This window comes from Vanessa atalanta, chromosome 19, assembly GCF_905147765.1.
Source record: "Vanessa atalanta chromosome 19, ilVanAtal1.2, whole genome shotgun sequence".
Classification (NCBI taxonomy): domain Eukaryota; kingdom Metazoa; phylum Arthropoda; class Insecta; order Lepidoptera; family Nymphalidae; genus Vanessa; species Vanessa atalanta.
Window position 1 is genome coordinate 6,059,561 of NC_061889.1, and position 16,599 is coordinate 6,076,159.

Here is a 16,599-nt window from a genome sequence, read left to right on the forward strand (position 1 = left end):
GTGCGGGTGAAATAACAATTGTTGTCTCTTTTAGTACGCACACGCAATAGATGAACTAATTAGAATATTTGATTTGGCAACGGTATATATTCAAGTGCTTGACCCATAAAAATGTAAGAACATCCGGTTTTTGTCGGATGTCGGTACTTCTGAACTTGCGTATCATAAATTTAGCACCTGTTCGAATTTTAAAAATTTTGTTTTAGGATAATTATTTCAAACGAAAAACAATCATACAAATAACTCATCTGAATTTAACGAATTAGTCGTTTGGAAGTTTAAGGGTATTACCGAAATGAAAAAAAAGGAAAAATATCCAACTGCGCAGTCTCAGCTACGTGATAGCTTAGCAGAAAGACCTTACGATTTCTAAGTAGGTCAACCACGACATTAAGAGGGCCGGCAACTCGGGCGTCTCGGTTAGATATTAAATAATCGCACAATGCCCGCTTAGCTTGTAGCTGAAGTTGTTGCATCAATAGACGGAGCGCCCACGCCGACACGGGTAATTGGCAAAATTAAACTAATTATTTTCAGTTCCAATGAACCAGTGGAATGCATCCTTTTTTCTGTCTGCTAGACCGTGTTATAAATGAAAACACGCAATCAACGAACTGAGGCGGGTTATTTGTAACACATCTTTCCCGTCTTGACTGTTCATATATTGAAAAGAGTTAAGCGTCTTATTATCATTACGCGGTACTATGTTTTATTCTTCGTATATATTTAAAATTAAGAAGAGAAATGTTTATTGAAAGAAAAGAGCCGAAATGGACCAGTAGTATATATTACGTCAATCTTAAACGAAGATTCAGAATTCAAATCCGAACACTGAATTTTCATGTACTCGTGATACCAACATGTCGGATGAGAATCTGCTATATGTTTATCGATTAACCCGAGCTGGGGAATAAGTCCCAAACCTTCTCCATAAAATGGAGAGGACTTAGGCAGGGGAACAATAATAGTTTATAACTTACCAGCTTTGTCAGCGTTAGATGCCATCACCCGAAACGTGCCGAAGAGTAGTACCAATAATCTCTGCGTGCAGACAGGCAGTGACAATAGCAACCTGTTAACAACAAACAAAAACATTTATACAAGACTACATAATATGTATCTAGCAAAATAAATAGAACACTTGGTACTTTGCAAATGCAAACCCACTAAAGTCAAATCAAATTAAATCAAAATACTCTTTATTGTACACCAATGAACACATACATTAGTCACTTTCAAGGGAGAAGCACAAGAGGCGGCCTTATCGCTAAAACAGCGATCTCTTCCAGGCAACCTTAAGGTAGAGGAAAGACACAGCGATAAAGTCCAGTTACTTAAATAAAAAACGATTCGTTTTGCTCATTGATGTTTACATTAATGTAATTAAACACAAGCTTCTCTTTTATACATTTAGCCTATTATCCGTTATTCATAGCCTTCTGATCAGTACGGTAACTTCTGAATAGCGGTATCAAAACCGATAGTTTCTTTAAAATACTGGGCTCTAGTTTATGCGGTTTATTGTAAAGTCATGAAGTAAACTGCATGACCATAACGGTAAAAACAAAAAACAAATAAACTACATTTGACAGCAAATCGACGCGATATAATTGGTCGAGAACTTGAATAATCTATAATATTTACTATGGATTTTCGATGTTTTGAACATCGACGAAACTGTTATCGGCATTTTGGAAATAAAATTAAAGTGGAAATAAGTGGTTAATCATAAACTCTTCATAGTGCACGACATAGCTGATTTATAAGCAAATCGCATGAAATATTTAAATCTAAGGTTTGTTTATCTTTTCTCCTACTTCCATTGGAATAGGCTATATGTATATATTTCTACAAACCCAGTGTAGCAGCGTGGACGAATTAAATTTAAATCGTTATCCAAAACAGAAGAAAATATATTATAATATTTTTTAACGTCTCCACTTGCTTCTCAGTAATATCTTAGTACATATATATAATTCTAATGTACAAGTATTTTCACTAAAGTCTTCCTAAGCGACTGGAACAATTTTGATGTGTTACTTTGTTTGTCATGATAGAAGAACGTATATGGTCCGTATCTCTTTTTTTAAACAAAACCAATAATAATGATATAATTCTTATTTTACTAGGCAACTAGTTTTATATAAATCCAAAAGGGTTTAAAGGTTTAATACTAAGTTTTTGAAGAACTTCATAAAATGCATTATATAAAACTTATCCTTTACTCGTCAAAATTTAACTATTTGCATTCGGCCTTTTTTTTAATGAAATACATTAAAACCCAGACTAATAATATCATCATAATTCGACGCCTGACGATTACGAGTATGATCGTAGTGACCCCATTTTAAAAGGAAAATTAAAACATAAACAAGAGGCCAACGACCGACGTTCTCTATCAGAGTAATCCCACACAATATTTCGCTACACGAGAAGAAACAGGGATAATAATTGGATAATAACGATGAATTATGAAACGAGTATAACGTAACACGACGGCAAGAAAACTGTTTCTATTTTAAAAACATAACTAGAAATTTAAACCGAAACTGTTTCACTTAAATCTCTAGTTCTACAAAAATTTTATCGGTAATAATATCGGTATATATTTCAAAAATGGAAGAACAACATGTTACCATAAGAAAATCTATGTGGTGTTTAGGACCTTGTTCGCTTTGAGAAGTAGGTTCATTATTTAATTTGCTAAATGAAAATGTAAAAGATTTTTTTTAGTATAAAAAATGACGAATATTTTATTCGAATGTAGAATTTATGCACTTTTACTTTTATTGAAATGAAATAAAAATTAACGTAAATATATTCACAGGAATGAGTTACACTCGTTGCGTGATTGTAAATGCTATGCTATGCTTCCGTATATATTTGTTTTCCCTTTTAATTTAACGAACATTAAACTGTCACTAACATTATTTAAATAATGTAAATACAAAGGTAATTAAAGGTAACAAAAATCTATCCAAATGCTTAAGAATGTCCGATCCAAGTTTTCAAAGCATAGTTTACAATTTAACAAGTTTCATTAGTCCATAAACTGTATTGATTTTTGTTACCAAAAACGGGGTTTTTGTCAAATAGATTCTCTTTTTATTTAGTACTTTTAATCAAAAACTGATAAGTGGACAGCCTTCCTTTCCTTTAATTATAATAATTATAATATAATATAAATGTCATTTTAAACATTGATTTTAAGTAAAGGAACATTGTCCTTTTTTAAAAGCTAGAATAATGGTCCGTAGTAGCGTCGGGTCAATGTACATTTTTTCAATATGCATAAATCTATGTTATTTGTTTTTGTATTTAAATATATCTGTTACAACATATTTATATTATGTAACAAAAGTATAGCGATCTATCAAATGTGCAAAATAAAACCGCTACCTTTTTTTTTTAATGTTACTGATATTTTGACTCAACGTCCATCAAATTTCAAATAAAAATTGGTCAAAAATATAGTGAAAGTGTAATATATCCTATATGATTCCAGAAATAAAACTCTGTACCTAATTTGTTTATCTGTTATAACCAGATTAGGTACAGAGTTTTATTAGAAAGTTTGCAGAAGTAATTCACTTATTGCAACCGTCAAAGTTTACACGGCACAAATATTTTTGAACTTGCATCATTTGATAATCAGATTATCTTATTAAAGAGAACCAAGCGCACTCACATACAATGCCATCTGTGTGTTTAGGCTTAAGTACGACGTTTGTTTAAGCGGTGGCGGACATGGCGCAAATGGTTTTTTTTTTCTTCCATTTTGCTTTAGTTATCTGCAGAGTCTAATGGCTCACTTATAAACCTGCAAGTAACCAGGGATGTAGATTCAAATCTCGTGTCAGGACAAAAAGAGATTTTTATTACAGCAAATATTCATAAAATTAGAAAATAAGCAGCTAAAAGCTTGGAAGTTGGCAGGGTCAGATTCCTAAGCCTTGGAAAATATGTAAAGCCTCTGTTGTTCCGAGGTGGAGACTATTAGGCAATGTATCTCTACTTTTAAAAATACGACCTTGAACTTATTCCTCCTCGTTCCTCCAATGAGGCTTAGACACGTTTATCGTACGAACATTTTAAAGACAATTCTCGTTATTGTTAGTAGATTTATGAATAGTTTTCATACCTACAATAAAATCTTCAATCGCTGTAGTAGTGGATAATATATAAATGAATATATGTCATATGATAAGTCTAAGCAAGTATGACAATCAGCGCGAAATAATGAGCCGCATCAAAATTCTTATAAGTAAACACGCATTGTTTTGCCATACTGTCTAATGGATGTGACGTTTAATACCATCTCCCATTGTGGTGAACAATGAAGTTGGCTCCATTGACAATGTCCTTTAAATAAGTACAAGAAATATGTCCACAAGTTTCGTTCATATATTTTTATATCAGTAACTTAATATGGCTTAGAAATACAGAGAAAAATATCATACTTAAATGGAAATAACGCTTTTAAATATGAGTTCAATGAAATAGTCGTTTTTCACGTAATGACAAAAATAGATAAATAATTACTAACATTTACTCATCTATCGAAATATGATATATTATGTTGAACAAGTAGGGCAAAATAAATTCAATTTTTAGCCATAATCTGTTGAGCCCAGAATAAAGATCCCAAGGAAACAAATTTAAAAACTACTGGAATGCCATTGTGCAATAAACTGTCTTGTGTATCTTTGGCTTTATTCATTTCTATATTGAGAATTTTATACTGCTGCTTTAGTGTCTCTGCTCTCTTCTCTCTATTTCCATTTCTAATATAACATGCTTACAATTTTCAGCTATATTAAAAAATAATATCTCTTATAGCTAAGTAGTGTATATTATATTTAAGAAATATACATATTTGTTTACACACTAATCATATAAATATAAAGAAAAAAATATTTGGTATAATCATCAAATACTTGATGTTATTGTAAATTATATATTACTACATGTTAATGTATCTGATTTAAATGGAACATTACTTAATTTTAGTAATAGTTAAACATTGTTTGAAACTATAAGAACGTTACAAGGTTCTATAGTATAAATTCACTCACCGTCTTATAGCGTCAACTTGTTGATCTGCAGGTAGCTCCACTGCCGTAAACAGATGCATTTCACCTTCACGACCAAACACTCCACCCGGGATTTTTCTAGAATAAAAATAGTACTGTAAAAGCAACTCTCACAGAGACATTTTTTTGCTAAAGACATATTTATATCTATACTAATATTGTAAATGCAAAAGAAACTCTGTCTGCCTCATGCTTAAACCACTACCGATGATGATGAAATTTGGAAATAGTGGGAACCCTCAAAGGGGTAAAATGGATGTGACAGTCAGTGTGATATAGGTAAAGTTTTATAAATTTTGCAAATATAAAGCCGCAGGTAAAACTTGTTTCTATTAGATACAATTGATTTGATTGATTATGTTGTTATCTATTAGTAAAACAAAGTATATAATATATAATTGTGTAATTTTGTTGAATTATTTTCATTCCATTACATGATTGATTATGTACAACTATAACAAAAAAATTTAAGATGGGTTTATATACTTTTTACAATGAGAATGCTGACCTCCCTACAATGTGCCCATAAATGTGAAATAATATTAATTGTAAGTAGTAAACTTTGTATGTATGCAATTGTAATTTATATTGCATTTATAATAATATTCTAGTATCAAAGTAACTTTGTGTTACGCTTTCATAGCCAAAAAACTAAACCACAATTAATGAAATTCTGTATGAGGCAAGCTGGAACCCCAAGGAATTACCTGGACTACTGTTTTACACCTAAACTTAGAATGCTTTCCCCCCCACCTCCAACATAGTGTTAAATAAAATATGTATCTCTCTTAGTGTTCAAGCTGTTGTGTAGGGATACCAGTGGTTTAGATCTCTGTAAATATCCTGTTTTATAGACTAGGATACTTCTAAGTGATATACATTAACAGATATTTTTGTGGATGTTTATAAGGTTACAAAGGCAGAAATGATATAACGGCAGACAGCTGCAGGCAAAAGGATTTGCTAAAAGATGGACACACTATCTATTCCTAATTATTCCTAAAATAATGGCATAACAATTCAACATAATCAGAATGAATTACAATGCAAGATTTTAAGCCTTATCTAAGGCATGGGAGTGTTAAGAATTAAATATTACCGAGTCTGTGTTGACAGAAAAACAATGTATATTAACTTGACCTGAAGTTTGAATTCAGGATCTCACTCTGTTATAAGTTAGCCATTATAACAATGAGCCATTCAACTGTTTTCTAACTAATAACAGATTAATTGTATTATTAAAAAAAAATTTTAGATCACCTATCAACAATCAGTGAATAAATGAACTTACCTAAGAAACTTCTTGAGTACACTGGCAATAGTATACACAGAGTAATTATCCACATTGACTAGACGACCAGTCTGTAAGAAATGTATAAGCTTTTTCATGGCTCCTTGATGTCCAGGAGCGCGAAACACATCGCGCCGCAGCGGTGCCTCCTTATTCAGCTTTAATATCAGTACCTATTGAAATAATTATTTTTTTGTGTATTCCTTATTATATTACACAAACTAGAAAAAAATAAGTCAGATTTTTATACATGTTTTTTTTAAATATTAAACAACTAAAAAAACACATAACACGCATATTGAATCGGTAATTAAAATCTAGACATCGGAATAGTTAAAACTACTTTAATTGAAAAACATTGGATAGATAAAGCAGATACTAACAAGCAAAGGGCCAGGTATATCATCCTTGCAAACTTCGTGCAGGGGAACACCGAACTTCACTTTTTCAAGTCTCCTTGGATATGGCAGAGAATTAGGATGTCCACAAGATGTAACCACATTGCTTAATGTAGCAGCTCGCCGGTGCATTCGCCTCGCCCAGTTGCTCATTTTGTACTTTTCAAATAACTATTCAACCAACCCAAACCATGAAACTGTTTAACGGGTTAATTTGAGGCTAGCATTTTGCGAACACTTAACTCCACTAATTATCCTTTAATCCATGAGCGCAAATCGTTTAACTTTTAATCGTTACTTAAAGTAAATCTGTTTTTTATTTTTGTTTTAACTCCACCTCCATTTTTACGAGATGGAATACACTTTCTGTAATTCACGAAGATTGACTCGCTCGATACACAAGCAAATGAACAATGTCGATTGTCGAATTTTCTGCCACTACCCTATTCCTGATTGTAATGAACTATGCGTATTGTATCCGACTCTGTGGCTGTCTTCTTACTTAGTTGTATTTTATTAGTTATACTCTGTGGTTATTTGGAGACTTCAGACTGGTTGCTACGAAGTACTCAAGAATAAAATAAAAGTTTTGTCTTAAATTCTTATTACATGTATAATATCATTGTCCATTTAAACAATCAACTTTAATATTTTAGAAGTCATACATTTTTTTTTAATATTGGGAAAATAGATTGTACAATATTCTCTCTAATATTTTAAAACAATTGATAGTGTATATTATATTTTAGTAACAGTGATTATAAGAATTTGTAAAGACGAATACAAATTATGAAATTGAGCACTACACCAAACAGCCTCGCATTTTGTAAAATTACAGTTCCGTTTAAAAAAAATCCCAAATTTGCACTAAAAATATCTTATGATTGTCCCATCAAATTGTTGTTCATTAAAGGAAATCTATAATTTATATTCAATATTGACAATAGTTTCATAAAAAATACTATAGTTGCTGTCAATACATATACCTGTTATTAAACATTGTTTTTTTTTTTAAAAAACATAATTGTTTTAAGTTTTTTATCAGTATTGCTTTTAGTTGTATGGAAAAAAAAAATTATGTTGATAGTTTGAAAGTACCCATAAATTATAAATTATCTGTGAAAAAGTTGACAAGAAAAGGTTTAAATTCGAATTACTATTATTTTGGTCGATTGACAGTATTTATATTTGGCCATTATCTGCCGGCATATAATTATAAATTTTCTAATTATTTTGACTAATAATTGAAAACATTCGCCTTTAAAGAAGAATTCATTATTTATAGATCTATCTTAAAGTCGTAGTTTTATTGCATTGATTATTTGCAATAAAATGGCGGACTGGGAAGACGATTGGCAAGAATCGGAGCCTGTAGCCGTAGCACCGGCACCGATTACTTACAATGCCAGAGTATTTAGCTCAAGCTCAGGTCGAGGGAGAGCTAGAGGTGCTTACAGAGGTCAAAGCAATGATTCGAATTGGAGAGCACGTGGTGGAGATTCTACTGACAACCGAGACAACCGGCGTAGTTATCGTCAAGATAATAGTAACAAAAAAGTTATTATGATTCCTTCGAATAAAGTTGGGCGTGTTATTGGTAAAGGTGGCTGCAAAATTCGTGACCTCGAATTTGAGTCTGAAGCTAAAATCAAAATTGGTGACTCCAGCGGAAATGACACTAACATCACACTTTTTGGTACAGACGAAGCAATATCAAAAGTGGAAAGCATGATAAACGAATTAACAGAAGAGCGTAAGCCACCTCCTAAGGAAAATTTTAACAACAGCAATGCTAGTTCAGCTTCCAATGATTTTTTCAAACAAAGTACTGAGGGTGTGGAAGTTATTGATTGGAATAAACTTAATGCTTTTTACGATAATCACCAAAAGGAGAGATGGGATAATTTAGCGCCCATTGTAAAAGATTTTTATAAAGAAGATCCAGTGGTGAGTAATATGACCCCGGCTGAGGTGACTCGTTGGCGCTTGGCTAATCATGATATTCAGGTGAAGAGAACTTTTGATGAGAAGCCTGGCTTACTACCTGTGCCAAATCCAGTATTAACATTTGAACAAGCATTTCATGACTACCCTGAGATTTTAGAAGAAATTTATAAACAAGGTTTTAAGCAGCCATCACCTATCCAAAGTCAAGCTTGGCCAATATTGCTTAGAGGTGATGATATGATTGGGATTGCTCAAACTGGTACGGGAAAAACTTTGGCATTCCTATTACCAGCTCTAATTCACATTGAAGGTCAACCCACTCCAAGAGAAAAAAGAGAGGGCCCAACTGTTCTCATTTTGGCTCCAACAAGAGAACTTGCCTTGCAAATTGAGAAGGAAGCTTCTAAATATCAATACAAAGGAATCAAATCTGTCTGTCTTTATGGAGGTGGAGACAGAAAAGAACAAATAAAAACCGTTACCAAAGGAGTAGATATAGTGATTGCAACTCCTGGGAGGTTAAATGATCTTGTGCTGGCTAGACATTTAAATGTCATCAATTTTTCTTATATCGTATTGGATGAAGCTGACAGAATGTTAGATATGGGATTTGAACCTCAGATTAGAAAGTCACTGTTTGATGTGAGACCTGATCGCCAAACTGTGATGACATCTGCAACTTGGCCATCAGGAGTACGCCGGCTTGCTGAGTCCTACATGAAGGACCCCATTCAAGTCAATGTTGGCTCATTAGATCTTGCTGCAGTACATACAGTTACACAACAAATTATGTTTGTAGATGAAGATAACAAGGAGGCTGCACTGTTTGAGTTTATTCAAAATATGGATAAAAATGACAAAATCATTATATTTTGTGGTAAAAAGGCTACAGCCACACATATAACAACAGAATTATGTATGAAAGGAATAGAATGCCAGTCTTTACATGGAGACAGGGACCAAAGTGATCGTGAAGCTGCTTTAGAGGAAATGGTTGATGGCACAGTCAATATTTTAGTAGCAACTGATGTTGCATCGAGAGGAATCGATATAAAAGACTTGACTCATGTTATAAATTTGGATTTCCCACGTCATATTGAGGAATATGTCCACAGAGTGGGAAGGACAGGCAGAGCTGGAAAAACTGGAATTGCTTTGTCCTTTGTCACGAGGAATGACTGGGCTCATGCTCGTGAGTTAATTAAGATATTGGAGGAAGCTAATCAAGAAGTACCTGATGAACTTTTTTCAATGGCTGAGAGATTTGAAGCAATGAAAGTACGCAGAGAAAGAAATGGAGGTGACAGGCGGGGCAGAGGTGGCAGGGGTAGGAGAGATGGTTTTTACTAGAATGTATTAATGATTGATGATATCAAAAGTAGTGCTTCATATTTCGATAATAGTTCCTTTTAATTATTCAAAATAGTTTGTGTGTGATTTAATTATGCATGCACCAACATTTTGAACCTTTTTATAAATTTTTAACATTCCAAATATAAACATGTGATCCAAATGTTCACTACCTATAATTAGTCTGTGATTGCATTTAATTACTGTGATCTGTGATCTGATGATATATTATATTATTTATAAAACTGTTCAAAAAATTTAAACCAAAGGCTTATAAAAAAATAATAGTATTGTCTACATATATGTAGATCAATCAGGAAAGAAGAATATTATTTGAATAGTTTTGCAGTATTCTAATATTTGATAACATTTTTATCTACCAGATAGAATCTCATAACTTGTAGAATTCTCTAAGTTCAAAATAAGTCTCAAATTATACAAGTAATTTTTCTTTTGTATTCCTAAACAGCAGCAGCTATATATCTTTTTAAGAGTTTTTAGAGATTATTACTCTATATTATTCAATATATTATAGTATTAAAATAGCTACTTGTATTAGCTACTATAAGGTAAAAGCAAGAAGACTTTCAAAGATATTAAACTTATAGTATTAGTTTTGCATAGTTTTAGTTTCTTCAATAAAACCCTCCAATCTATATTTTTGTTTATTATTTCACAATAATAAAATTGAAACAGGTCTTTAAAGGTATTACGCAATAATAGAGTATACATTACATATTTATAAATACAACACCAAGCGCCACATAAAACAATCCATATTAAAACATCTTAGATTAGGAAGTTGATGTTCGATCAGATTATCAATATCACTTGAGTAAACATACATGGACATGCTTATATCTATGGCTGAGTGCATTTTTTACTATGTGCATTTCACATTGAGATTAATGTTAAATTATATAATTTCGAGAGTTAGAAATCCATCAGTGTCACAAATCTCAATTAAACCACATCAAAGGCCAAATTCGTCAACTGAAACAACGGTAACAAATAAATAATTTCAGTATAATTACTAAAAGTCTATACAAAGTAAATGGACCAGTTGATTTATAGCGCTTTTTAACTTATACAATTTCTAATCGTTTCATCTCTTTGAGAAGTTCCACACCCATTTTGGCGGGAGAACGAGTGACAATAACGTTTGCTTTTTCCAAGGCTTTGATTTTGTCCATAGCACCACCTTTTCCGCCAGAGATGATGGCTCCAGCGTGGCCCATACGTCTTCCGGGTGGTGCCGTAAGACCCGCGATGAATGATACAACGGGTTTCGCTTTTTGTCCCTGGAATAAATAAATAAAAAGGTTACACAGAGCTAATATTAAAGCGTCGCTTTTTAGTTTTATGTCAGTCAAGAACAAAAATATCGCCTTTCGAAAAATTATACTCAATTTAAACTTTACCTTACATAAGTCTCCGAAATACCGTCTTTAATATTGTAACGTAATTATAATACCACAGACTTTGCATTTGCGATATTAATTAAAGATCTTAATTTGGCTAATATTCTAGGAAACATAACTAATACAAACTTTCACACAAAACAAAGTGCATGAAAATCGGACCTCTCGATTCTTAAGATAGTCAAGCCACACTTTTAAATTTGGACGTTGACTGTGATACCTGCATGGATATGAAAATTACAGCGGCGTGATATGAAATGATAACTTCATACTAGAATCACTAGATTATCGAAGTACTTCAAATTTATCTACATAATGATATGTGCAAAAGTCAGATTCACAAAATGAATTACGATTGAATATGGTTACTTTCATAAAACATGTTATGTAGATATCTATTATTTGTTTACTAATGTATGTGTCTATTGAACAAACGGTTAACTCTAACCTAATAATACAAAAATATAATATTAAACCTCTTTGGCAATGTTATGTGTTTGTTATTTACCTTTGCCTGTTCAAGAAAAAAGAAAATGTATTAAATATAGAATCATATACCTATTTATAAAAAAATATATTATTGAATTTCTGTGATTAATTATTGCAATATGCAGGTACGCCAATATACTTGATAAAACATAATAGGCACATTCAGTACCAAAGAAAAGTGAGTAAGCTTAAAAGTTAAATTTTTGAATTAAAGTCCCACTTCTGGACCTCTCTTGATGAGAAGGAGCTTATTCCATCACGCAACTCTTATGTGGGTTCACGTGTATCCACATTTGTCGGAATTTAATCTAATACAAATTCATCACATGAACATTTAGTGGTGCTTGTCTGGGTTTGAACCCACGACCTTCAGTTAAAAAATTAACAATATATATATTTATACAAATGTAACTTACAGTGTTGTTCTGGGTCAAATAATCGGATGCCAGTTCCTCAGCATTGCCTCCGATTTCACCGATGAGGATAATGCCTTTCGTGTCTGGATCCTTCAGGAACACTTCCAAGCAGTCGATAAAGTCAGTGCCGTTGAACGGATCACCTCCAATACCGACGCAGAGAGTTTGACCCAAGCCAGCCTATTCAATTAAACAAAATTGTTCAACACTAAAGAACCTTGATAAATAAAACCTAAATATATTATATTTTCATTGGTGATAAACGTAAACCCAGAAACAAGTGTCAAAAATTATTTTTGGTTACTATTTTGAATATTTGTTTAGTTCTGTCTCGCATCTGCCTGTCTATTATCCAGGTGATGTGTCTCGTGTGTTATCTTTAACTCTCAACAACATTATTTTCCTTTTTTCTATTTTAGAGTTGTCGCCCCAAAATTTGCTCGCGTTTTATATGTTTACCGGCTGAGTACAAGCTTGCTTCACACCAAATTTTTTTAAATTCGGTTCAGTTGTTTGGCCGTGAAAGAGCAACAGACAGACTATCGCATTTATAATATTAGTATAGATTATTATTAAAACAATAATATAAATATTATATGTCATTAATTATTTAGCAGTACGATAATAGCACACATCTTGAGTCAATATATTTATGATACTGAATCACAAGGAAGAAAAGATAATATGCTATATGATGATTTTTTATTATGAATTAAAGCAAAGAAATTATTTTAAAGTTAAATATGTTAAATGTTGGATAAAATTTTCTCCTGACATTATTGCCGGTTATTCTCGGAAAAATCTACATTCTGAACCAGTGAATCCCGAAATGACGGTTCAAAAGTGCTTAAATAAATTATAATTTAAAAAGATTGATTGCATTTAAATGTGAGTAATACTCGAGTGCCGGTCGTTAATTATTTATTTTTATTTTATATCTAATCATAATAATCTGTACAAGCAATTTAAGATGTTTTTTACTGAGATACTCGTTTTTTTCGACAATAGTCGACGTAAATTTATATAATAATAAGATCAAGGTCAGCTTCATACTGTTGGAGTTTGGTTGGCAAAAAATGTTTGTTATATAACCTTTACATGCAAAGGCACGTTTGACTAATACCGTATCGGCTGAATGCTTGTTTACCGTCTCGTCTAACCTACTATCGCGTGTGAGGATATCGAATCTTACATTAACCTAGCTTTAATATATATATATTTTTTAATAACATATAACAATATCTCATTCTTTTCTTCATGAAATATTTTACTTTATACAGATTTAATGAAATCAAGTGCATTATATATTATTTAAATATATTTCTCTAACAAGGCTGGCTCATTTTTTATCCAGAGAAACAATGATAGCATTCTTACTAAAAAAGTTATTTATGCAGGAATCATTTTCACTTTTAATCTGTATTTATTATTGTTGTAAATATATTATCAATCAATACTTTACATTTATTAACAATAACTGTTAATCTTACCTCAGTAGTCTGATGACAAGCTTCATAGGTCAAGGTACCTGACCGAGAAACAACTCCAATGCATCCTTTTTTATGTACTGCAGCTGGCATGATACCAATTTTACACTTTTCCGGAGCAATAATACCTGGACAGTTTGGTCCAACAAGGCGTGACTTGTTCTGACGGAGCAGTGCATGTTTGACACGGACCATGTCCTACAAACATATTTTAAATATTAACTAGTGTTGATATTTTACCATAGATGACAGAACCAATTCAATAATAACTCTTTAGATAGACAGCACACAATCAATAAATAAATGTTAATGCAAGTGTAAAAAGCAAAGTGAAGTTCTTCACAAATCACAAAGATCAATTAGCTTTTCAGCATCATAATATTTGCTAATTAAGAAATTCTACTGATATATATGCAAGATTGTAATGAAAATCATTAGGAGCTAGTTAAGAATAGCAATTGGTTCAATTGACCATCATTCATCTACAATATGAAGCTCATACATATACATATACTTATTAATTCATTGGCATTGAAATACTATTTTTTTTTTTCTATAAGTAAGCAGGAGCTCAAGTCATTAACAATACAGCCAGAAACATTGGCATTATAAATTGGAATCTAATCTTACAGCTGACAATGTTAAATTGGGTTGATTAAAGATATTTATATCAGGTTAAAAAAGAGTTTTAAATTAAAAAAATATTTACATGCTGGGGAACTCCTTCAGTAATGCACACAATGAGTGGTATTTCAGCTTCAATGGCCTCTAAAATGGCCGCTGCTGCTCCTGGAGGTGGAACATAAATTACAGAAGCTTCTGCTCCCGTCTTTTCCTTGGCTTCTCTCACTGTACCAAATACTGGCTTGCCAAGATGCTCTGTGCCCGCTTTTTTGGGTGATACTCCACCCACGATTTTGGTTCCATAGTCAAGGGCCTGCTGGCTATGAAAAGTTCCCTGTTTGCCAGTGAATCCCTGGACAATGACTTTCGTATCACTTGTTAGTATCAAGTTTTTTCGTGTCTGGGCATAAGGTGTGCTGCTTGAATATCTAATGTTGCCAAGCTTTAAGCCATCTGAAGATATAAATAAAAACATGTAATATTCCAATAAAATTTAACATATCACATGATAGTTTTAAATACATGTGAACTATACACTATTTAACCTTTGTTTAGAGCTAACAATCAACTTCAGCTATTTAAGTATTAGGAAGACATAATTCACTTTCAGGGAATATGCCACACCCATTTTATATATATCCTGTGAGGTGCAATAAACAAATCTGAAGATTTTTTTTTTTTTAAATGGAGCACAATGGTAGTAGCATACTAGACATATGAAAACATTACAGATAAGTTTGTCATCTGTCATTGTTCAAAGGTCAATAATATATTGATCCAATAACCATGCAATCAGATGAATCTTAATAAAGAAATCTTAATTCTACATCATTATCAATAGTAATTTACAACGAAATTTATTATCTTATTGTTATGTCAAAAAATAATATATTTATAGACGAAGGTTAAACATAATTAGAATGACATTGGTAGTATACGAAATTTTGTTGAAAAATATGTTTTAATAGACATTTAACCAAAAGATTTTTATTTTAAAAAAGCCATTATTAATGTAAATATGAATGAATCATTAAACAAGGTTATTATCAGTTAGGAAAAATAATGAAACGTTGGGAAGAATACGTAAATTAAAAACAAGTCACGTTTTGCCATTTAACATTTATATAGTGTTAAATTAAAAAAATAAAGATACGTTTACCTTTGACGCGAGATAAAATCCGAACCGGTACGGCCATTGTATAACAAGTTAGGGAGATTTTAAAGAGATTTTCGTGACACTGACAAACCAACAGCCATTACGTAATTGCACACACTAACCACTGTCAAGTGACAGGGACTAGGGATGAGGAGATTCTACCTTTGGATAGGAATCGATCTCATGCTGAATATAATCGAATAATTTTGAAATGCTTCAAGTCAATTACAATCGATTCTCAATCGATGACTTTGACGTCTTTTTTTTAAATACATAATACCTCACGGTAACATATTTACAACATTACCGTAAGTAACTTTTATCATTTTTTCAAAATCTAAACATAAAACACTAATCAATATACTTTTTCTATACTCACCACTATTGTAGGCCGTACACTATAAACGAAAAAAAATAATTAAAAAAAATCCCATAGAAACCATATTAAACAATTCATTGGCTTAAACTTATTTTTTTCAATTGTCAAATTAACTACATAATATAATGTTGTCTTAGATTTTCGCGATTATTACACATTGAAATAAACTAGTTTTATTTCAATACATAATATAATATTAAATACCTCGATAAATTAATTTGAATAATGTAAAAGTTAAATATATGACATATTTTTTATATACAAATCTGAATTAAAAATAGTTACTGCATAAATCTTGACCCCGTGGAATGATGGCAAGAATGCTAGCAGCAGTTACTCGTTGAATCGCAATTCCGATCCTGTGGGCTAAAAACGAACCAGCCCTCCTGTCACCAGTGGAGGCAATAAGGTAAGGTGCTATACTTTTGATGAAGCTTTTTGCACCACTACTCCATGGGCCAAGTGTTTCGACAGCAAATGGGACAAAAAGTAATTTGACACAAGACACGAATATTTAGATCTTTATTTTGCTTCAGCTTTTTCCGCAG

The 16,599-nt window shown here is 32.0% G+C and overlaps 3 protein-coding genes across 10 annotated transcripts in view; 1 reads left to right on the forward strand and 2 right to left on the reverse strand.

Moving 5' to 3' along the window:
• LOC125071270 overlaps nt 1–7,210 on the reverse strand; it is a 29,518-nt gene extending 22,308 nt beyond the window's left edge. For all 7 annotated transcript variants that reach the window (XM_047681421.1, XM_047681420.1, XM_047681427.1 and 4 more), the window contains exons 1-4: nt 6,768–7,210; nt 6,385–6,557; nt 5,076–5,171; nt 981–1,072 (exon numbers count right to left, since the gene is read on the reverse strand). In XM_047681421.1, the coding sequence (XP_047537377.1) occupies nt 981–1,072; nt 5,076–5,171; nt 6,385–6,557; nt 6,768–6,935 (529 nt within the window). In that variant the 5' untranslated portion in view covers nt 6,936–7,210. The remainder of the gene's footprint in view (nt 1–980; nt 1,073–5,075; nt 5,172–6,384; nt 6,558–6,767) is intronic.
• Nucleotides 7,211–7,921: 711 nt separating this feature from the next.
• LOC125071265 (probable ATP-dependent RNA helicase DDX43) lies at nt 7,922–10,740 on the forward strand. Its single transcript, XM_047681408.1, has one exon. The coding sequence runs from the start codon at nt 8,115–8,117 to the stop codon at nt 10,077–10,079; it is 1,965 nt and encodes a 654-aa protein (XP_047537364.1). The 5' UTR covers nt 7,922–8,114; the 3' UTR covers nt 10,080–10,740.
• LOC125071266 (succinate--CoA ligase [ADP/GDP-forming] subunit alpha, mitochondrial) lies at nt 10,732–15,831 on the reverse strand. Of its 2 annotated transcripts, XM_047681409.1 has the most exons (6): nt 15,676–15,831; nt 14,602–14,969; nt 13,896–14,090; nt 12,406–12,585; nt 12,009–12,014; nt 10,732–11,380 (listed from the first exon to the last, which is right to left on the reverse strand). In XM_047681409.1, the coding sequence occupies exons 1-6, from the start codon at nt 15,710–15,712 to the stop codon at nt 11,165–11,167; spliced, it is 1,002 nt and encodes a 333-aa protein (XP_047537365.1). In that variant the 5' UTR covers nt 15,713–15,831; the 3' UTR covers nt 10,732–11,164. The 2 variants fall into 2 exon arrangements, with proteins under 2 accessions (XP_047537365.1, XP_047537366.1); XM_047681410.1 differs by lacking the exon at nt 12,009–12,014.
• Nucleotides 15,832–16,599: the final 768 nt, after the last annotated feature.